Source organism: Felis catus, chromosome B1 (genome assembly GCF_018350175.1).
Source record: "Felis catus isolate Fca126 chromosome B1, F.catus_Fca126_mat1.0, whole genome shotgun sequence".
NCBI lineage: Eukaryota > Metazoa > Chordata > Mammalia > Carnivora > Felidae > Felis > Felis catus.
In genome coordinates, this window is record NC_058371.1 from 12,081,543 (window position 1) to 12,101,497 (window position 19,955).

The 19,955-nt window shown below is 38.8% G+C and overlaps 1 protein-coding gene across 1 annotated transcript in view; it reads right to left on the reverse strand.

Moving 5' to 3' along the window:
* Positions 1-6,570: 6,570 nt before the first annotated feature.
* The window catches only part of LOC111560136 (tropomyosin alpha-3 chain-like), a 38,480-nt gene continuing 25,095 nt past the window's right edge, over positions 6,571-19,955 (reverse strand). Inside the window, 3 exon segments of the mRNA XM_045055859.1 lie at positions 6,571-7,212; positions 7,215-7,341; positions 7,854-8,188. Coding sequence (XP_044911794.1) covers positions 6,926-7,212; positions 7,215-7,341; positions 7,854-8,188 — 749 coding nt within the window. The 3' untranslated portion in view covers positions 6,571-6,925.

Below are 19,955 nucleotides of genomic sequence, written 5' to 3' on the forward strand. Positions count from 1 at the left end.
AATTGGTAAATTGATAATTCAAAATAATTTCTGTGTTTACTATACTGCCCACCTCCACATGGGACATAACTGATACGCAATTTTTTTTTTGAAATTATGTTTTCTATAAGGACTCCAACTTTATTTCTCCAAATAGGCAAAGCACTAAGTATGTATTTAATATCATTAGTACACGTAAGTGCAACATGGTGAGGCTACAGATACAAATTTTCACAGTATCCTCGATAATTTAAAAAATATATATATTTTCTTGGTACACCATGCATCAATAATCTATAAGAAAGAAACCAGAGAAATCACACATGAAGAGACCAAAGCTTTTAAACATAGGCAAATATAATTTTGTTTCTGTCTTCAAGTTTATATAGGGCAGCATATTTGTTTTATGTGGCAGTCAGAAGTTTTTATATCAAGTCCATTCATACTTTACCAGAGCAGATTTTGTAAAAAAAAAATCTCACCCATTGACATAAATCTTAATTTTATGAGGTTTTCTGCACTTAATGTTTATCTCTAGTCATTTGTCGTTTTGATGATGGCATGCATTAGAAGTACAATGTCTTTGAACATGAGATTCTGAAGACAGCCAGTAGCAACCCCCCTTTTGCCTCCTTGTACTAATCACCTTCCTCCCCTTGAAAAAACAAGTAACTCACATCCAGAAATTTCCTCCCCCCATCACACTGAGCTCCATTATTACAAAATCTTTTGTGGGGTACCTAGGTGGCTCTGTCATTTGAGCGGCTGGCTCTAGATCTCAAGGTCTTGATCTCAGGGTCATGAATTTGAGCCATGCATTGGGTTCCACACTAGGTGTGAAGCCTGCTTGGAGAAAAAGAAACAAAGAGACAGAGAGGGAGGTAGGGAGGGAGGGAGGGAGGGAGGGAGGGAAGGAAGGAAGGAAGGAAGGAAGGAAGGAAGGAAGGAAGGAAGGAAGGAAGGAAGGAAGGAGAGAGAGAGAGAGAAGGAAGGAAAGAAGGAAAGAAAAGGAAAGAGAGAGAAAGAGAAAGAGAAGGAAGGAAAGAAAGAAGGAAAGACAGAGGAAGAGAAAGAAAGAGAAGGAAGGAAGGAAAGAAAAAGAGAAAGAGAAAAAGAGAGACAAGGAAGGAAGGAAAGAAAGGGAGAGAGAGAGAGAAGGAAGAGAAAGAAAGAAAGAAGGAAAGAGAGAGAAGGAAGGAAAGAAGGAAGGAAAAAAGGAAAGAAAGAAAGAGAAGGAAGGAAGGAAGAAAAGGAAAGAGAGAGAGAAGGAAGGAAGGAAAGAAGGAAAGAAAGAAGGAAAGAGAAAGAAAGAGAAGGAAGGAAGGAAAGAAAGAAGGAAAGACAGAGAAAGAGAAAGAAAGAGAAGGAAGGAAAGAAAGAAAGAGAAAGAGAAAAAGAGAGAGAAGGAAGGAAGGAAAGAAGGAAAGAGAAAGGGAGAGAGAGAGAGAAAGAAGGAAGAAAGGAAGGAAGGAAGGAAGGAAGGAAGGAAAGAAAGAAAGAAAGAAAGAAAGAAAGAAAGAAAGAAAGAAAGAAAGAAAGAGAGAAGGAAGGAAAGAAGGAAGGAAAAAAGGAAAGAAAGAAAGAGAAGGAAGGAAGGAAGAAAAGGAAAGAAGGAAGGAAGGAAAGACGGAAAGAAAGAAAGGGAGAGAGAGGGAGGGAGAGGGAGAGAGAGGAAGAGGGAGAGAGGGAAAGGGAGGGAGGAAGGGGGAGAAGGGGAGAGGGAGGGGCTTTCTTTGTATTTTAAAGAATGTTGATAACGCAACTTAGTAAACTGGAAATCTGCCTATGTGGTATCATGCCTTTATTAATAGCTATCAGCTCATATTTGAGATGGTTAATTTTGAACCCTGTAGAGACCTGAAAATTAGCATCTTTGAAAATGTTACATAGAATGTAGGTATTTTCTGCATATATTAAAGGTAATCATGAGTATTTGAAGGCCATTATGATGATCGGGTTGGAGGAAGTTCTAAGGGGGAATATAGGACTCCTTAAAGGATAAGGAAAAGACAGTAAAACCTTTGAGGTCACTGAAGTATGTTTATGATTTATTTCATATTTCACAGTTACTAGAAAATAAGATTATATCGCAGTAAAATAAACATAGCTCTAATCCTGGTATTCAAATAAAAGGATCTGGAGATTTTGTTTCAAGAAAATAGTTTTATGAAGTTAAGACCCAATTTCTACTTTCTCATTAGCAGTGACTTAATTTTACTCCATATATTGTCTCAAAATAATCATAAACAAATTTGTTTTCTTAAGATCACAGAGATTTAAATTTGCTTTGATGCCATTCATTCTGGGCAAGAAAAGATACTTTTTTTTTAATGATGAAATGTCTTCCAGAAAGCTACAGAACTGTGTCTAATCAACCACATATCTAGGGTGAAGAAAATATCTGCTGACTTGATATGTTTTTTGAGTATTACTTTTAAATTTTATGAGCTGTCTGCTGTTCTATCCTTTTCTTGATCTCTGAGAAATAAAGAGGACTTTGCAATTGGAAAATACGCATCTTTCCCTGTATGTTGCTTTTAACCAACGTTGTGATGGTATATGTCACACAAGTTTTGAAAAATGCAACGACTACAACCTTTGTGGAAGAAGAATGTCTTTCAGACTTAGTAATGTAGAGCTGAATATTAGATATAATATACACTATGTTCACTTTTTCTTAGACTATTCAAATAAACTTTCACAGCCAGTAGAGAAGACCACTTTAGGTAACTTATTTTTTGGGTAAGCTAAGCCATTCAGTGTTTTGAGTTTTCTAAAGCCTTTTGGGAGGTACATTTATACTCTTTGCCTGACGAGGCATAATGTCTATTCCTTGACACTTTGGGAATCCCAGGGAATTAATGAGCAGGTACAGAGAGAATCTTCATATGAAAGACATCTGGTGGTACCGTTATTGTCTTAATGTATACAGGCTACAAATGTTAGAGCCTAGAATTCTTCCCACATGGTTCACAGATCTGTTCTAACTGTACATAATGGTTCCAATAAAAGTTCTAATAGACTAAATGCACTCTATAGTTTTTGCTGTACGTATTCCCAAAAGGGCCTATTTTCTGGATTTTTTTCTTATCTGTTACCCATTACTCTTTCCCATGAATCATGAATTGGCAGAATCTAGTGTTGTGAGGTAGGTTGTTTTTCTTCTTTGCTTCCGTTAGAAAAGACAAGAATTAGGGCAGTTGTATACTCCTATTGATTTATACTTCTCTTGTGGCCAATTGGACTCAGAGAAGATAGAAAAAAGAGTCAGTTACAGGGACAGAGATCAAGAGATAATGTGTGGAGAAAGGGATATGGATTGAAACATACTAAGGAAGTTATTTAGATAAAGAAGGACATGGTGAAAATTTCAGTGTTCAGTGGATTGCTTTTATTTTTGTGTTACCAAGCTGCTTGACTTGGTTGGTAAGAATGGGGATTCTAACTTCCATTCTGTGAAGATTTTCCAAGATACCTTCACTGGGCAAACCCCTGACTGGCTGTTTTTCCAGGTCATGAGGCACAGGAAACTTTGGTGAAGCTGAGAGTCTAGGGTTCATTGACTCAGGCATAACCTGTGACCTGTCAGCTTCTCCCTTTTTTCCCCCTTGATCTGTAAGAACTTCCTCCCTTTCTCCTCTTGTTCTTTTTCTTTTTTTCTTCTCTCCCCCCCTCCCCTCCCCATTCCCTTCATAGATTTGAGTGACTCCATCACTTAACATAGAATACCCAGTATGCATCACAAGTTCCCATCACTCATCTAGCTCATCCCCTGACTACTTCATCCATCAACCCTCACTTTGTTCTCTATAGTTAAGAGTCTTTTCTGGTTTGCTTCTCTCTCTCTCTCTCTCTCTCTCTCTCTCTTTTTCTTCCCTTCCCCTCTGTTTATCTGTTTTGTTTCTTAAATTCTACATATGAGTGAAGTCATATGGTATTTGTCTTTCTCTGATAGACTTATTTTAGTTGGCATAAGACACTCTAGTTCCATCCGCACGGTTGCGCATGGCAAGATTTCATTCTTTGATAGCTGAGAAATATTCCATTGTGTGTGTGTAGGGGGTGGTACATATATATATATATACATACACAACACATATACTTTATCCATTCATCAGTTGATGGACATTTGGGCTCTTTCCATACTTTGGCTATTGTTAATAGTGCGGGTCTAGACATTGGGATGCATGTGTCCCTTTGATTCTGTATGTTTTTATCTTTTGGGTAAAATCTTAGTGTTGCAATTGCTGACTCATAGGCTGGTTCTATTTTTAACTTTTTGAGGAACATCTGTACTGTTTTCCAGAGGGGCTGCACAGTTTGCTTTCCCAGCAGCAGTGCACGAGGGTTCCCCTTTCAGCTTCTCCACAGCGAAGGAAATAATCAACAAAACTCAAAGACAACTTAAGGAATGGGAGAAGATATTTGCAAATGGTACATGTGATGAAGGGTTAGTATCCAAGATGTGGGAACACGTCAGGGTCACCAGTTGTGAGTTTGGCTTTCGGCTTGGTCCAGCAAAGCCAAGGGGGGCACAAAGGATTACTAAAGACTCCATCCAAGTCAGGGGAGGTGAGAGGGAGGCTGTGAGAAGTCTCCCCGAGCTGCTCTCAAGCTCCTGCATGTGCTGAGATGACATTTAGCGTAACATTGCGCAATACGTTGGCGGGCTATGTGCCGGGAAGAATGTATAGAAAACGTGCAAAACAACAAGACAGGATGAAATGTTCCATGCGATAACATTGTCTACGGAATTTATGACAACAGGCAAGATCTAACCCCTAGATAGACATGAACTAGATAAGCAAAGTGAGTGCCCCCTAGAGAGATATGAACTAGATAAACCAAGCATGGTCTGCTGTTTTCAGCAAGGCCAGAAAGCAGTTTTCTGCTTTGCAATGTGTTCTTTATAATCTCCTAACCCAGGACATAGCTATTTGATTTCCCACATCAAAATCTGTAAAGAACTTCTCAAACACAGCACCCAAATAATAAATAATCCAGTTAAAGAAATGGGCAGAAGATATGGAAAGTCATTTTTCTAAAGAAGATATGCAGATGTCTAACACACACATGACAAATGCTCAATATTACTCTCCTCTTGCCGTTTCAAAGGCATTTCCAACAAGCTTTATTCATGTGTTCCATTTATTTATTTTGGAGGGGCTGGTTCTTTATTTCAAAAGGACACCTGTTGATTTGCAATATCAAAATAGTTGCAGTATTAATTTCTTTCTCTCAATTAGCCCCCAGAGAGAGCGAGCACACCAAAGGAGAGTGCATTTTAAGCCACTGAGCAGCAGGAGGCATACTTAACAGACCTCACAGAAACCTCACCGAAAAGGGGAATTGGGTGGGGAAAGAAACTTTTTTTAAAAAGATCAGCACGACATCCACCCGAAGACTGCAGAGAGTTCTCAGCCATTGGGACGGCCAGTGTGCCCCAACCCTAAAGAAGCAAAGTTTCAAAATAACATAAAATTTAAAACCAGTTTTGGACATAAGCTACTTAAGATCTCTCCGGCACTAACGGATACAAAGCACAATGAGGTGGCACTTTTAGAGGCAACAGCTTCAGACCCACAAAAGGGTGACAAGACAAGTCTGTTTCATATGGCCAAATCAATGGCAAACACATGATTGTCTGTCTTTCTTTCTCTTTCTTTCTTTCTTTCTTTCTTTCTTTCTTTCTTTCTTTCTTTCTTTCTTTCTTTCTCCTTCCTTCCTTCCTTCCTTCCTTCCTTCCTTCCTTCCTTCCTTCCTTCTTTTTTCTTTTCTTTCTTTTCTTTTCTTTTCTTTTCTTTTCTTTTCTTTTCTTTTCTTTTTCCTTTCCTTTCTTTTCTTTTTTCTTTTTTCTTTTCTTTTCTTTTCTTTTTCCTTTCCTTTCCTTTCCTTTCCTTTCCTTTCCTTTCCTTTCCTTTCTTTTTTCTTTTTTCTTTTTTCTTTTTTCTTTTCTTTGCTTTCCTTTCCTTTCTTTTCTTTTTTCTTTTCTTTTCTTTTCTTTTCTTTTCTTTTCTTTTCTTTTCCTTTCCTTTCCTTTCCTTTCCTTTCCTTTCCTTTCCTTTCCTTTCCTTTCCTTTCCTTTCCTTTCCTTTCCTTTCCTTTCCTTTCTTTTTTCTTTTTCCTTTCCTTTCCTTTCCTTTCCTTTCCTTTCCTTTCCTTTCCTTTCCTTTCCTTTCCTTTCCTTTTCTTTCAAGGAGGCAGGAGAGCAAATAAGTGGTAACCTCAAGATCAGGGGAACCTGATTCATTCTGTGAGGGGTTGGGAAAGGGGTAAAAATACAAGAAGGATTTTGTCTCAGAGGGCTCACATCTCAATTTGGTCAATTCTGATGAAAAAATAAAAATAAAAACAAAGTTGCTTGAAGATGCCTTAAAGCTGAAACTGAGCCACACTTTTTTGTTTTTAATTCCTCCTGGAATCACTGTGGAATCACCATGGGTCCCTCTCCTGTCTCTGGCCCTCAGTAAGGCAGGCCCCTGTGTTTCTCCCTCCCTCCCCTGTGGAGGGGACAGTATGCATTAAGTCAAAACATTTCTTTCCAAATGGGAGGAAGGTGTTAGACTACTGCCTCAGACGTGGAACTGTTAGGAATGTTGTACAAATGGCTGCTGCATCATCAACAACAGAAAAGGTAATTGTAAAACGCGTATAACACAACATGCTTTCAAGAACCCTTTACATTGTGCTCACATTCTCTTAAATGTTGTTTCCGAAGGTGCTCAGCCTCAAGCCTAAATGGAACCTCAGGAGAGAGGCAGGGACAGTGTTTTGAAAAAGACACAGGAGTTGGGGTGGGAGAGAGGTGGCAAAGAGAGAAAGCAGCCTTCCAGCGGAAGGTCAGCCCTCAGTTCCAAGGCCAGCTTCTGTCTGGCGAGGGAAAGGCAGAGTGGAGGTCAGAGGGAGGAGCAGAGGCAGCGTGGGACTGGGGTGCTGTACCCCTCATTCAGGTCAGGCAGAGTCGAACCGGCCTCTTGGTACAGACGTGCTCCCCTTTGGTGCCTCTCAGCTGATCTTGCAAGTCATTAGTTGTCTTCTCCAGCTTGGCCACTGACCTCTCCGCAGACTCGGCACGGGGCTCTGCCTCCTGGACTGTATCCGCAAGAAGCCTTACCGCGTCCCCGCGTTTGTCTTCCCTCTGAGAGTTCTTTTCTTTAGCAGTACTCAAGCACTTCACGTTCAGGTCTGTCGGTCTGGTTGGCTCCTCTGTCTCCAGGCACAGGGACTCTGTGGCTTGGCTTGCTCCTCTCTGCCCTCCAAGTCCCCCTCTGTAATCCCCAGCCACTTCTTCATACTTCCCACTGCCTCTTCTGCAATGCACTTTGCTTCTCTGAGGTGGATTTCCTGGAGTTCTGTCTTCATCTTTTTTTTTTTTTTTGTAAATTTCATTTATTCATTCATTCATTCATTTATTTATTTATTTATTTATTTATTTATTTATTTATTTATTTATTTATGAGACCCAGAGAGAGGATGAGTGGAGGAGGGGCAGAAAGAGAGGGAGACACAGAATCCGAAGCAGGTTCCAGGCTCTGAGCTGTCAGCACAGAGCCCTAGGCAGGGCTCGAACTCACAAGCAGTGAGATCATGACCTGAGCTGAAGTCAGATGCTTAACCCACTGAGCCACCCAGGCACCCCTACTTCAACTTTTTTTTTTAATTTTTTTTTCAACGTTTATTTATTTTTGGGACAGAGAGAGACAGAGCATGAACGGGGGAGGGGCAGAGAGAGAGGCAGACACAGAATCGGAAACAGGCTCTAGGCTCTGAGCCATCAGCCCAGAGCCTGACGCGGGGCTCGAACTCCCGGACCGCGAGATCGTGACCTGGCTGAAGTCGGACGCTTAACCGACTGCGCCACCCAGGCGCCCCACCCCTATTTCAACTTTTAAGGCTTGGTGTTCCGTAACTTTCATTCCTCTCTCACTCCCATCAGCGGCTTTTTCAGCTTCCTCTGGCTTTTGCAGGGCAGTGGCCAGGCGCTCCTGGGCACCGTCCAGCTCCTCGTCCACCTGCTGGATCCTGGGGTTCAAGGAGGCCACCTCAGCCTGTGCCTGCTCCCAGGCTCGACTTCCCCCCCTCGGCCCGAGAGCAGAGAGGGCGCTTGGCCCTCTCCTGGTTATCTTGGCCTTCCTGCTGCAGAGCTGGATCTTACACTTCAGTGCCTCCGTGGCGGTGACCCTGGCCGTGGTGCCCACCCAGCCCCTGCCTACTCCCGCTTACTCTTAGCTTCCTGCCGCCTCTTTTGGGCTCTGCAGATGCTTCTCTGCAGCAACCTTTAAATAGCAGATAGCAGGAAAACAACGGCCAGGGCCGGAAGAGTCTTTCAGACAACTTTTTCCTTGGGGTTTAATAAAACAGACCTCTTCTGAGAAGAAATGATCAGAGATGTCTTATGACAGGCATGGACGTGGGAAGATAAAATCCATAAGAAATAAAACTGCATATATACCTGTACATTATTCTGGCAGTCCTCAGCACATCTTCCCACGTACTCCTCTACCTTTTTCTTGAAATTTCTGCATAGAGTAGAATAATGCAGTGTAAGAATAGACTAGGTCATCATTAACCTTCAAAATGTGTGTGCTGTCTAGTGCTGTGGGACCCCACTGCTGTCCCAAGTTGGATGCTTTTGCTATTAAATATGATCCAACTGTGCTTTTAAACTATGCTAAGCTGCTCCCATAATGGGGCTTTCTCCTTGCCTAGGATATAAGAAATTGCTGCTAGAACAACTCAGCATTTTGCTGCATTTGTCCCTTTACTTTGCTTTTCATAATGAAAAAAAAAAAAGCTTAATGTATTTCATTTTATAGATAATTGTTTAAAGATCAGAAGGCATAAAGCTAAAAAAAAAGGAGATCACATGATCCTAATTGAAGCATATGTAGTTATATGGCCATATATTTTTGTTTATATCATCTCATACAATTTTTTATATATAATAGAGGAGTGTGATGTGTACATATGTATATACAGTTAGTTCTGTGATGTTACACACATTCCTAAAAATCACTACGCTATGCATAATCAGGCAACAAAAACCACAGGGCTTATGGAAAAAAGGTTGGAGCAGAAACACTCAACGTTTTCATCAGTGACATATAAAAGAAAGAAAATAAGAACCTAATAAAAGCATAGTTTCACACATAAAAAATGGTTAAAAATGCATAATGACTACGGTAAATATGGTACTTCACCTTTGGAAAAAAACAAATTTTTGAGGTCTTTTATGGAAGTGGATCTTGGAAGAGCTACAGCTTCTCAGTTACTATGAATTGGTGGAAGGTTGGGTAATCTGAAATCAGAAGGAAGTTTGCAACGCCTGCTGTGGACCGATGTGGGTCATTGCTCCGTTGTTCCAAATGCCACTTTTAACAGCCTCAAATCTTGGTGCAGACTTTTCTGTCTTTCATTTATAGGTCTTTTGGGCCAAGTGTGTATAATAGATATTTTATCAAGATTTTATCAAAACTGAATATTCGGGAAAAAAACTGAATATTTGATCCAGTTTATAGCCGCCTTTCACTTCTGTCTTACTGTCAGTTTTCTTTTTCCATCCATTTTCTCCCCTCAATCAATGGCTTTACTCAACAGCTAAAGTCTCTGGAAATACTAGGGACATGTCAAACCACTAAATCAGCCACAGCAGGCCCATAAAGGAGCCACTGAGGGGGGATTGGGCTCTGTCGCCTTCAGTTCTTCACACAGGATGCTTTACTTACACACTCTCCTTGGCATTTTGAAGCAGGACACTGAAACGATTTTGAGATGTTTAATGAGGTGGGGTTTTTTGGTTTTAGTTGTAATACATAGAGGACAGTTTACGAGTAAGAAAAATGTAACAAAACACAACCATGTACAACAATACATGCAATGAATCGAGACAGCTGCTAAATGTGGAGTGTACATGTGGGGCTTTTGTGTGTTCCCACCACCTCGTATTAGCTGAGTACAATTTTCTACTTTTATCCATGTTTTTAAAGGGGGAAATAGCACAGACACTTACTCAAAATTTATATTAGGCCCCAAATGCTCCCAAGTATGTCAACCATACCAGGGCAAATTTGTTGCAAAACAAGCATTATAGCTGAAGCGTGTGTGTGTGTGTGTGTGTGTGTGTGTGTGTGTGTGTGTGTGTGTGTGTATCTGTAGGTTTGTATGTGATGGACCTAGAAATGTGTCTGCTGGGAGTAGACGCAGACAGTCTTCAGGTCTCAGGGCTTTATCTTCAACTGCAGAGAGCTACCTCGCCCGACTCGCAGTCCTTCAGGAAGAAATCCACATTGACTGATCATCTCGGGGGTCTCAAGGCCCTGGACATTTCAGCCCATTGAGGAATGAGTCTGGAAGGCCATTTATGCTTCAAAGCTTCCCTTGAGGTTGAAAAAGAGTTTGAGAAAGTTTGACTTTTCCCTTTGCTCACCTCTCCCCCACTACCTTCTGTAGTTGTTGATCACTTATAAATATCTTGCATGTCAAAGTCTGGCTTAGCATCTGCTTCCGCAGACTATATAATGATAGGTAGGTAGGTAGGTAGATACATACATAAATACATACATACATACATGAAATGTTTATATTTATCAAACTTTTATGTTGAAAACCATGAGTTCACAATGGTACCTACCTTTTCGTATTCTTAGACTCATTCACAGACATGGAATGTCTCCCTTTATCCTTCGTATATTTACTTATCTGATCAATATTCTAGAATGTCATCAGTCTGCCCATCTCACGGGCATCTCCCTCCAGCTGTGCACACTCTCACTTCGTGTCGTCCGGACTCTAGTTTTCCACCACCCTGTGCAGCTGTTTGATCTCCAACAAACTGAAATGGGCCATTCACCCATGAGGACTATCTCCTTAGGACACTTGAGCTCTGACACCGTGATGAGCTGTGGCCTGCTTCCCCACTCCCATGCGGATGCCAAAAACATGATTGAGACTTGTTAATGGCCCCATATGGTGTCTATTTGTGAAGCTATTACTCCTTGTCTCAATGTCTGTTTTGTCTGATACTAAACGAGGCAATCTAGCTTCTAGTGTGTGGTGTGTGTGGGCATGTATGTGTTTCTCTTTTTACTTTGGACTGTCTTTTTGCATTATATGTTTTTAATTTTTTTTAATGTTTACTTATTTTGTGAGAGAGAGAACATATGTGCATGGGGGAGTGGCAGAGAGCAAGGGAGACAGAGAATTCCAAACAGGGCCTGTGCTGTCACCACAGAGCCTCACATGGGGCTTGATTTTAGAACCGTGAGAGCATGACCTGATCTGCAATCAAGAGTCAGATGCTCAACTGACTGAGCCACCCAAGAGCCCCTCTTTTTTGCATTATATTTAAAGTGCTTCTCTTGAAGAAAGTACAGTTGGGTAGTTTTTTTAATCTAGTGTGACGTTATTTACCTTTTATTTGGAATCCCTAGTCTGTTTACATTTGTCATGATTGATGAGGTTGCATTTAAATCTACTGTCTTGCTATTTTCTATTTCACTGTAATGCAGTATTTAATAATATGACCAAAATATAAATTTTCTGTAAAGTATTGCAGCCATAACAAATTATAAACTATTTTTTTAATTCTCATGAATATTCTTGAGATTATGTATTACTCTGAAAGAGATGCCCAGGTAAATAAAGTTTAGGAAGGTCTGTTTGAGATCGTATGCCTTCACCTGATAAAACCTGCCCTTTAAGAGAGGTCAACCACATTAACTAAGTCGTAGTTCTAAACATAAGAATTTAAGTGTAGTCCGTAGATATCCTACATTTTTCTTATTGAAAACTCCCTCAGCTATCTGTTTATCGAGATCATGTCACTCACTGCCCAGAACATACAGTTATTTCTAATACTATATGACTTTTGTGGTTGTCTTTGTATATTCCCTATAGTTACTAGTGACAAATAACTGTAGACTGGAGGGCTTCTCTTGGGAGAAGAGTGAGAATATAAAGCAACTATTTATTAAGTAAGATCATTACTGGTGTAAATCAAAGGAGATTTCAAAATACTAAATTAGACAGTCATTGGCAGACCAGAAATTGAAGCTTCAAAATTTTGTCTTTCTCATCAAGGCAGCACATGTAACTGAAATGACATCATACATTTTGTCAGTGATTCATCCATGTCCGCATCTTCTATTTCTCATGTCTTTTAACTAAATATATTGAGGTTTCAGTTTTTCGTAAGTTTGTTTATTTTTGAGAGAGAGAGAGAGAGAGAGAGCGCACAAGCAAGGAAGGGGCAGAGAGAGAGAGAGGGAGACAAGGAATCCAATGCAGACTCCAGACTCTGAGCTGTCAGCACAGAGCCTGACGCAGGGTTCGAACCCATGACCCGTGAGATCATGACCTGAGCTGAAGTCGGACGCTTAACTGACTGAGCTACCCAGGTTCCCCTGGGGTTTCAATTTTAGGTATTTATTTGTCCTTTGAGGACAAAGCAGTGTCTGAAGGGCATCCTGTGGATTAAAACTGTTAGTTTTCTCCAAAATATTATTCCTTGCTTGTATGCATATATGCATATTTGTATGTGTGCACATGTGCACTCACACACACGCTGCATTTGTATAATGCCAAATTCCTGTCCTGCTGAGAACTATCTAAACAAACACCACGACAAAATGTCGTAAAAACCGTTAAGCTTTTAAAGAAATAGCGATCTTAAGCCCATCAACTTTAGGGAAAGTTAAGAGAAAAAATAAAAGAATACATGTATGGCAAATGAAAAGTGGATCAGACACAGAACATGTTGTTGCCCATCTAGATGATTTTTCCTTTAATCCTTTGTATGGTTGTTCAGTAAAATGTGTAGTGTAACAATTTAGATGTTTATTACACTAGTAATACCACTCTGCTGATAGATCGGTTATCGTGCATCACTATCACAGTGAATTTGGGTATTGTTAGTTTTCTTCTCATATGTAATGGACTTCATGATTGATTAAAAATCCTCAAAGTAGTGAACTTTCATTTACATATGTGAATATTTAGAAACAAATTTGATCTTTATCAGCAAATAATGGATTTTGAATGACTTTGTTTTTTGGAAGACATGTTTTAATCCAGAAATGGCTAACACTACATTTGCCTATTTGATTTGTGATCACCTGTAATGGATAGTAAGTTCCTCATTCAGATACCCCACTTCTTAAGAATAATCCTTTCACAAACAGAATAAATCTCACACAGTAAAGTAACACGGTGCTATAAACCCTCAAACATCTAGTCTTGAATTTGCCATTAGGCAGTCACTATTTTACCGGATATCTGCAGATAGAAGATGCATCGAAAATTCAGGGGTGCTCAGTCTTGATTTTACATGTCCAACACTGAAATATAGCTTTCATTTTTAAATAATCCACGTAATTTTCTTTAACTTTAGGAAAGATGGCAAAGCAGCGATCCAGACTGACCTTAGATATCCAGATTTCATGTTAGCAATTGCTTTAAATATGTTTTTGCGTAATGTCTTTAACACATTTGTTTTCTCATGGAGAAAATTCATATATTTTAGTATGTCTGCAGCCTGTGTATTCCTGTCTATATATTTTAAACATCGTTGAAACATATAAAAGGAAGCCCTCGACACTTGTTTCTTGTCAGGGTTGAGGCAGCAATATACTGTTAGTGTGCTACATCTCAAAATTTTATGAGATTTCACAGTATGGCTGTGACATTTCACAGTACAGCTGAAGTGAACACAGAGTTTATATATCAGTGCATACACATCAAATGTATTTGTGTCTTTGAGAATTATATGTTAATGAGAGTCAGAGAAATCATCCATGGCAATGTGTTTGTTTGTTTGTTTGTTTGTTTGAAACATTCCCTGAGACCAAATTCCGATTCACTTCTGTTTGGTTCTAAAATTACTGTATTCAGTGCTGTTTGCATTCCCCAAGACGAAAGCATCGGAAGACGTATGTCGTCTCAGATTTTTAACCGATGCTTGTGAAAGGCAAAAGCTCAGAAAGAGTTGAAAAGAGATGATGAGGACTCACAGTTTGTCTTTAATCTGAATGTTGCTGTGATATGTGTAAATTTTAAAGACTTTTCAATGGTCATTTACAGTTAGCCACGTATAGTTTTAAATACCGTCTGAGAGTGGGAAGGTCCTATCCCTAATAAGATGGCTCATTCTAGAAAGGCGATGCAGACACATTGTTCCAAGTTCACCTGCAAGGCTGCGGCTTTGCTTTCAGCAGTATAGTTCAGAAGCATCAACTTGCCACTTTTTTGTTGTTGTTGTTGTTGTTGTTGTTGTTGTTGTCATCCACAGAGGCAAAGAGCATACAAAGGACATCATTCTTGACAGAGGGCCTTTTGTTTAAGACTCTTTTATTTCCTAGTAAGATATTTCACTTTCTCCCCTACCGTATCTACATTATTTAATACAGGAAATCTGAAATCACTCCTTATGGGGATACTGATGCTGAGTTTGCAGCCAAGAAGTGTAATCGTGCCCAGACGCGCAAACACAGAGGAAAAGAGAAGAGAAAAAGGCTCACTGAAAATGTGGCTCTCTTTCTAGACTAATAATATTTTAATTGGAAAATTAACATTTATTCACCCACCGTATAACATTTCCAGTGAACATTTTCTGCATTTTTGCTGAGTATTATGAATAGTGATAAACACGATATTAAAAAGCTATCAAGTCTAGCATCATCTCACATTGAGGAGAAACAAATTTCACGGAACTGGAATAAGATTGACACATGGCAAAGTCAGTTTTTAAAGTAGGTGACATATTAACCATTCGTAATATATAGCCCATTATTGCTTTTTATAAACCGAGGCAATACTAGGAGTGCATAGTTGAATTACAGTAAGAGATCTAAAGACACATTCCTTGTGGTGCCTGGGTGACTCACTTAAGCCTCTGACTTTGGCTCACGTAAGGATTTTGCAGCGGCTCGCAAGTTCGAGCCCTGTGTGTGTGTGTTGACAGCTAGGAGCCTGGAGTTTGCTTCAGATTCTGTGTCTCCCTCCCTCTCCCTCCCTCTCTTTCTCTCTTTCTCTCTTTCTCTCAAAAATAAATAAACATTGGGGCACCTGGGTGGCGCAGTCGGTTAAGCGTCCGACTCCACCCAGGTCACGATCTCGCGGTCCGTGGGTTCAAGCCCCACGTCGGGCTCTGGGCTGATGGCTCAGAGCCTGGAGCCTGTTTCTGATCCTGTGTCTCCCTCTCTCTCGGCCCCTCCCCCATTCATGCTCTGTCTCTCTCTGTCCCAAAAATGAATAAAAAAGGTTGAAAAAAATTTAAAAAAAATAAACATTAAAAAAATTTAAAGATACTCTCCTCTTAGTAACAATGGCACCCATCCTACTTTTTTTTTTTAACAGCATTGAATATGTTAGATTGTAGTTAATTATATCTATAAGAAAATAAGACTCGACCTAATTTGGTTTTCTCAACAATCTAGTGGTAGAAAGACATTACTGTTGCCATTTTAGAAATAAGGAAACAGAGTTCAGCTGGAGGTTAAAAGAGTTGCTAAGACCAGACACTGCTGAGAAATACCAAAGACCAGGAAGAAAAGTGATCTTGTGCCTCCCCCCGACTCCCCACTCCCTTCTCTCCTGCATGCAGAAGTTCACATTCTGGATATTGTCTCTACTCATTCAGAACCACTGAAGCGCGGTTCTCAAAGACAACTTATTTTCACAAATAGCTTCTAATAACTAGCTTAGGGACTGAAAGTAGACATTAGGTGAAGAACTAGGGATATAATTTATTTTTAATTTATTTATATTTTCTTTTTTGTTTCTGACACAAACTATCTTCAGATATCATCTGGGGATACTGAGCCCGTTTGGAGGGCAGTTAAAATATGACCTTTGAGCACTTGACATACTTTTTACACTCCCTTTTCTCCCTTTTCACTGAGTAAATATTTGCAGATAAAGATAAATGAAAAAACAAAAGATTAGGATAGATTCGTGTGAATCAGTGTAGCACCTGTTATGTCCATGGGTATTCTGTTGATTACATCTTCTGTCAGTTTAATTAATTCCATTCTCTCTGTGCAAGGTTCCAAAAAAAAGATTAGAAGTTCAGGCCACTGCTCTTTCTGACATATCTCATGGATAGGGCAGAATGTAACCATTTTGGAAGTTTTATCTCTACTGCTTTTGGAAGTTTAAGAAGCTGTAGCTCCCACGTATGGATACATTCCAGTAATTCAGTGATTCTCAAAGTGTGGTCCCTGGACCATCAGCATCAGCATTACTGACAAAAGGGCTTAGAAATCCTTGGTCTCACCTCAGATGTACTGAATCGGTGTCTCTGGGTGTGGGGCTCAGCAGTGTGTGTCTTAAACCCTTCATGTGATCTAATGTCTGCTAAAGGCTGAGAGTCACTTCAGTAAAGCAGACGATTATGTGGGCAGAAGCATTCTTCAGTCTTTCTGAGAAAAAAAACTTTGAGAGGTAAGTTTATTCCTCTTGACTATCGAACATCGATAGAAATCAGGAAACTGGAATTCTATTGGTCTGCCACATCTATTTTTATAACGATGCAATAGCCAGTTGATAGAATAGATGCGTTTGTGTTTGTACTGTCTACTCAGCTTGGAGGAGTCCATTTTGCAAGAGCAGAATCAGCTGTGTGCTTCTTGTATGAAGGTACAAGCTCTCTGTCCCTTTGCTGCCATAGCCCACAGAGACCGCTAAATATATTTTCTAAGAAGCCCCTTTTCTTGAATCTGAATTTAAACATTAATAAAACATAGTCTAGGGAAACTAAATTTGGTTATTTTCTTTATAACGTTATAGTATATTCTATATAACATTATAGTATATCCAAAAAATAGTCATCAGAAAAATGTGCTTTGTATATTACATATAAACATTTCTAGTTGAAGTACAGGTTTTATTTTATTTTATTTATTTTTAATTGAAGTATACTGGACATATTAGTTTCAGGTGTGTAATAAAAGGATTCAACAATTATGCATCTTATGAGATGCACTATAATAGATATGCATTACGAGACAACACCACTGCAAAGTGCAGTCACCATCTGTCACCATGCAGTTATTACAGTATTATTGACTGTAGTCTCTATGTTGTGCTTTTCTTCCCTGTGACTTACTAACTGGAATTTTCCACCTCGGAATCGTCTTCACTTATTTTGCCTCACCCCTTATCACACCTCTCCCCTCTTCTCTCACTACCACCAATTTATTCTCTGTATTAGGAGTCTGTTTCTATTGTTGTCAGTGTCTTAGGTCACAGACAGAAGTGAAATCATATTGTATTTGTCTTTCTCTGACTTACTTCACTCAGCATCATACCTTCTGGTTCTATCTATGTTGTCACAAGTGGCACAATCTCACGCTTTTTATGGCTGAGTAATATCCCATTGTGTTGGTATGCCACATCTTCTATCTCTATTCGTTTATCAACGGATATGTAGGCTCATTTCATTTTCTGTGGGTAAATATCCAGAAGCGGAATTACGAGATTCCATGCTATTTTTATTTTTAATTTTTTTTCCGAGAAACCTCTGTAGTGATTCCACAGTGGCTGCACTGATTACCAATACCCCAAAGAGTGTGAAATGATTTCCTTTTCTCTATATCCTCACCAAGACTTGTTATTTCTTATGTTTTTGATACTAGCCATTCTATTTTGAGGTGACATATTGTGGTCTATATAGTCAGTTTATCAAAGGCGATAAAAATATATGATGGGAAAAGCAGTCTCTTTGATGGTATTGGGAAAACCAGATTGCTACATCAAAAGCATGAACCTGTACCACTTTCTTACATTCGACACAAAAAAAAAAAAAAAAAAAAAAAAAAACCTTAAAATGGATTAAAAACCTAAACATAAGATCTGACACCATAAAACTCCTAAAACAAAACAAGAAGTAAGTCTCTTGGACATCAGCCTGAGCAATATATAGATAAAGACAGCAATATCTGTATCTTTATATTTTTTCTTGGATATACCATGTGCCTCCCCAGGCAGGGGAAGCAAAAGCAAACATAAACAATTGAAATTATGTTAAACTAAAAATATTGTGCATAAGGAAAGGAACCATCAACAAAATGAAAAGGCAACCTATTGAATGGAAGAAGATATTGTCAAATGGCATATCTGATAAGGGATAATATTCAAAAATGAATAAAGAATTGATATAATTAAACACCAAAACAACAAATAAAGCAGGGTTTAAATAGGCATAGGACCTGAATAGGCATGTTTCCAAAGATCTACAAATGACTTACCCATGAAGAGCTCCTCAAAATCACTAATGATCAGAGAAATGCAAATGAAAAGTAGGTTTCAGATAAAACTTAAACATAAGCTCTGGGAGTAATAAAGCATTCACTATGTTTAAACATCACCTGTGACGTGGTAGCATATTTATAGCTATACTAAATATGCAAGTTATAATTAATCAAATTTTTTTTACTCAACTGTAAATTTTATGGATCTAATTTAGACAGTATGGCTATCTACACACAAGGCTATATTTCAGTGGATAATATTTGTCAACTCAGATGCTAAAAATATGTATATTACATAGAGGTAGTTTAAAGTGCTATTTGACTTTTTTAAAAGGGTAACTATTTTTTGTTATTCATTTCAAAAACATTTAAATGGTAGAGAAAGCCCACGAACATCTATAAGCCTGCCTACTAGACATTTTATCTGCAAAGATGAAAATGGTAAGTGCACTTAAAAGTTACCTTTGGTATTTTCAAAGACAGGAGAGGATTTTACTTTGCATATGGCATATCTTTGCTTCTCATATGCTTCAAAAGATTAAACACCAAAGGCCTCTGTTAAAGGCAGCTATTTGCTATGATTTTGATATGGCCTCAATATATTTGATAGAAATTCTGATCAGGGTGACATCAGGAGCTACAGATGTAAATGAGTTGTCTGCTGTCCCTTCCACATACTTTTTAAAAAAGGACATGTATCATTTGTTTATCTTATGTTCTAGAAAAAGCAAGTCTAAGCGATGCATCTTAAGGATTTTGTTTCTCATTACTCTTTGTTTCCCTAATTGTGCCACTTTCTCATTTGAAAAAAGAAAAGATGACAATGACTAAGTTTGAAAAAGATTTATTCTTCTAGAAAGTAGAAAGCTGAAATCTGAATACCATTCTAATTAGAAGTGTATAAATGGGACTGGAAACAAAATTTCTGTTACCAAGTTGTGTTGTTTTTTTTTTGTTTGTTTTTCGTTTTTTTTATAGTTCTGAGTAGGTGTGGATTTCTGCTCTCATAATGTGTTAATGGAGGTGCATAGACAGTTAAAGCTGGCTTTGAGCCTTGGCCGATGTTGCTATAAGTTAAGGGCAAATCCTGAATCTTGTCATGAGCAAAATACACTCTTAGTTTAGGTTTCTTTATAAACATGTTAAAATGTGCTCCTGCCTTTAGTTCTAACAACATATTCACCCTAAACCAAAAAACTCGCTGTAAAGTCTATCTATTGTGGCAAATCTGAAGGGTAATTTCATAATTTTCAAATCCTCAAATTTCACACATTTATCTGAAGCTTAATATTGCCTATAAATTTTTTCAGATATTTTTAATTTAACACATTTTAAATTTTGATTAGGATTACATATTTCATAAAGAACCATAACTCTGTGAGCTGAATTACATAGTGAAGGGGAAAAACAGTAGATACTTCCCTTTGATTCATATATTCCCTCTTATCAGATGATGATTATTAAATTGAGGATGGTAAATTAGGATCACACAAATTGAGGATCACACAAAATTAGTGATGATTAAGTAAATATCATCGTCTGACCTGACATGAACCAACCCCCTTCTCTTTTCAAACTTGCTCGCTCATGCACACACACACACAGAAAAGGAATCAGGGTACTAGAAAAAGAACTTACAGCTCAATAAAGAGGGGCATGATACTAAATCCCAATGATTGTAGAGGCTTAGCTCCATGAATAGAAGCCTCGGTGGTTAGAGAATTTACTTTT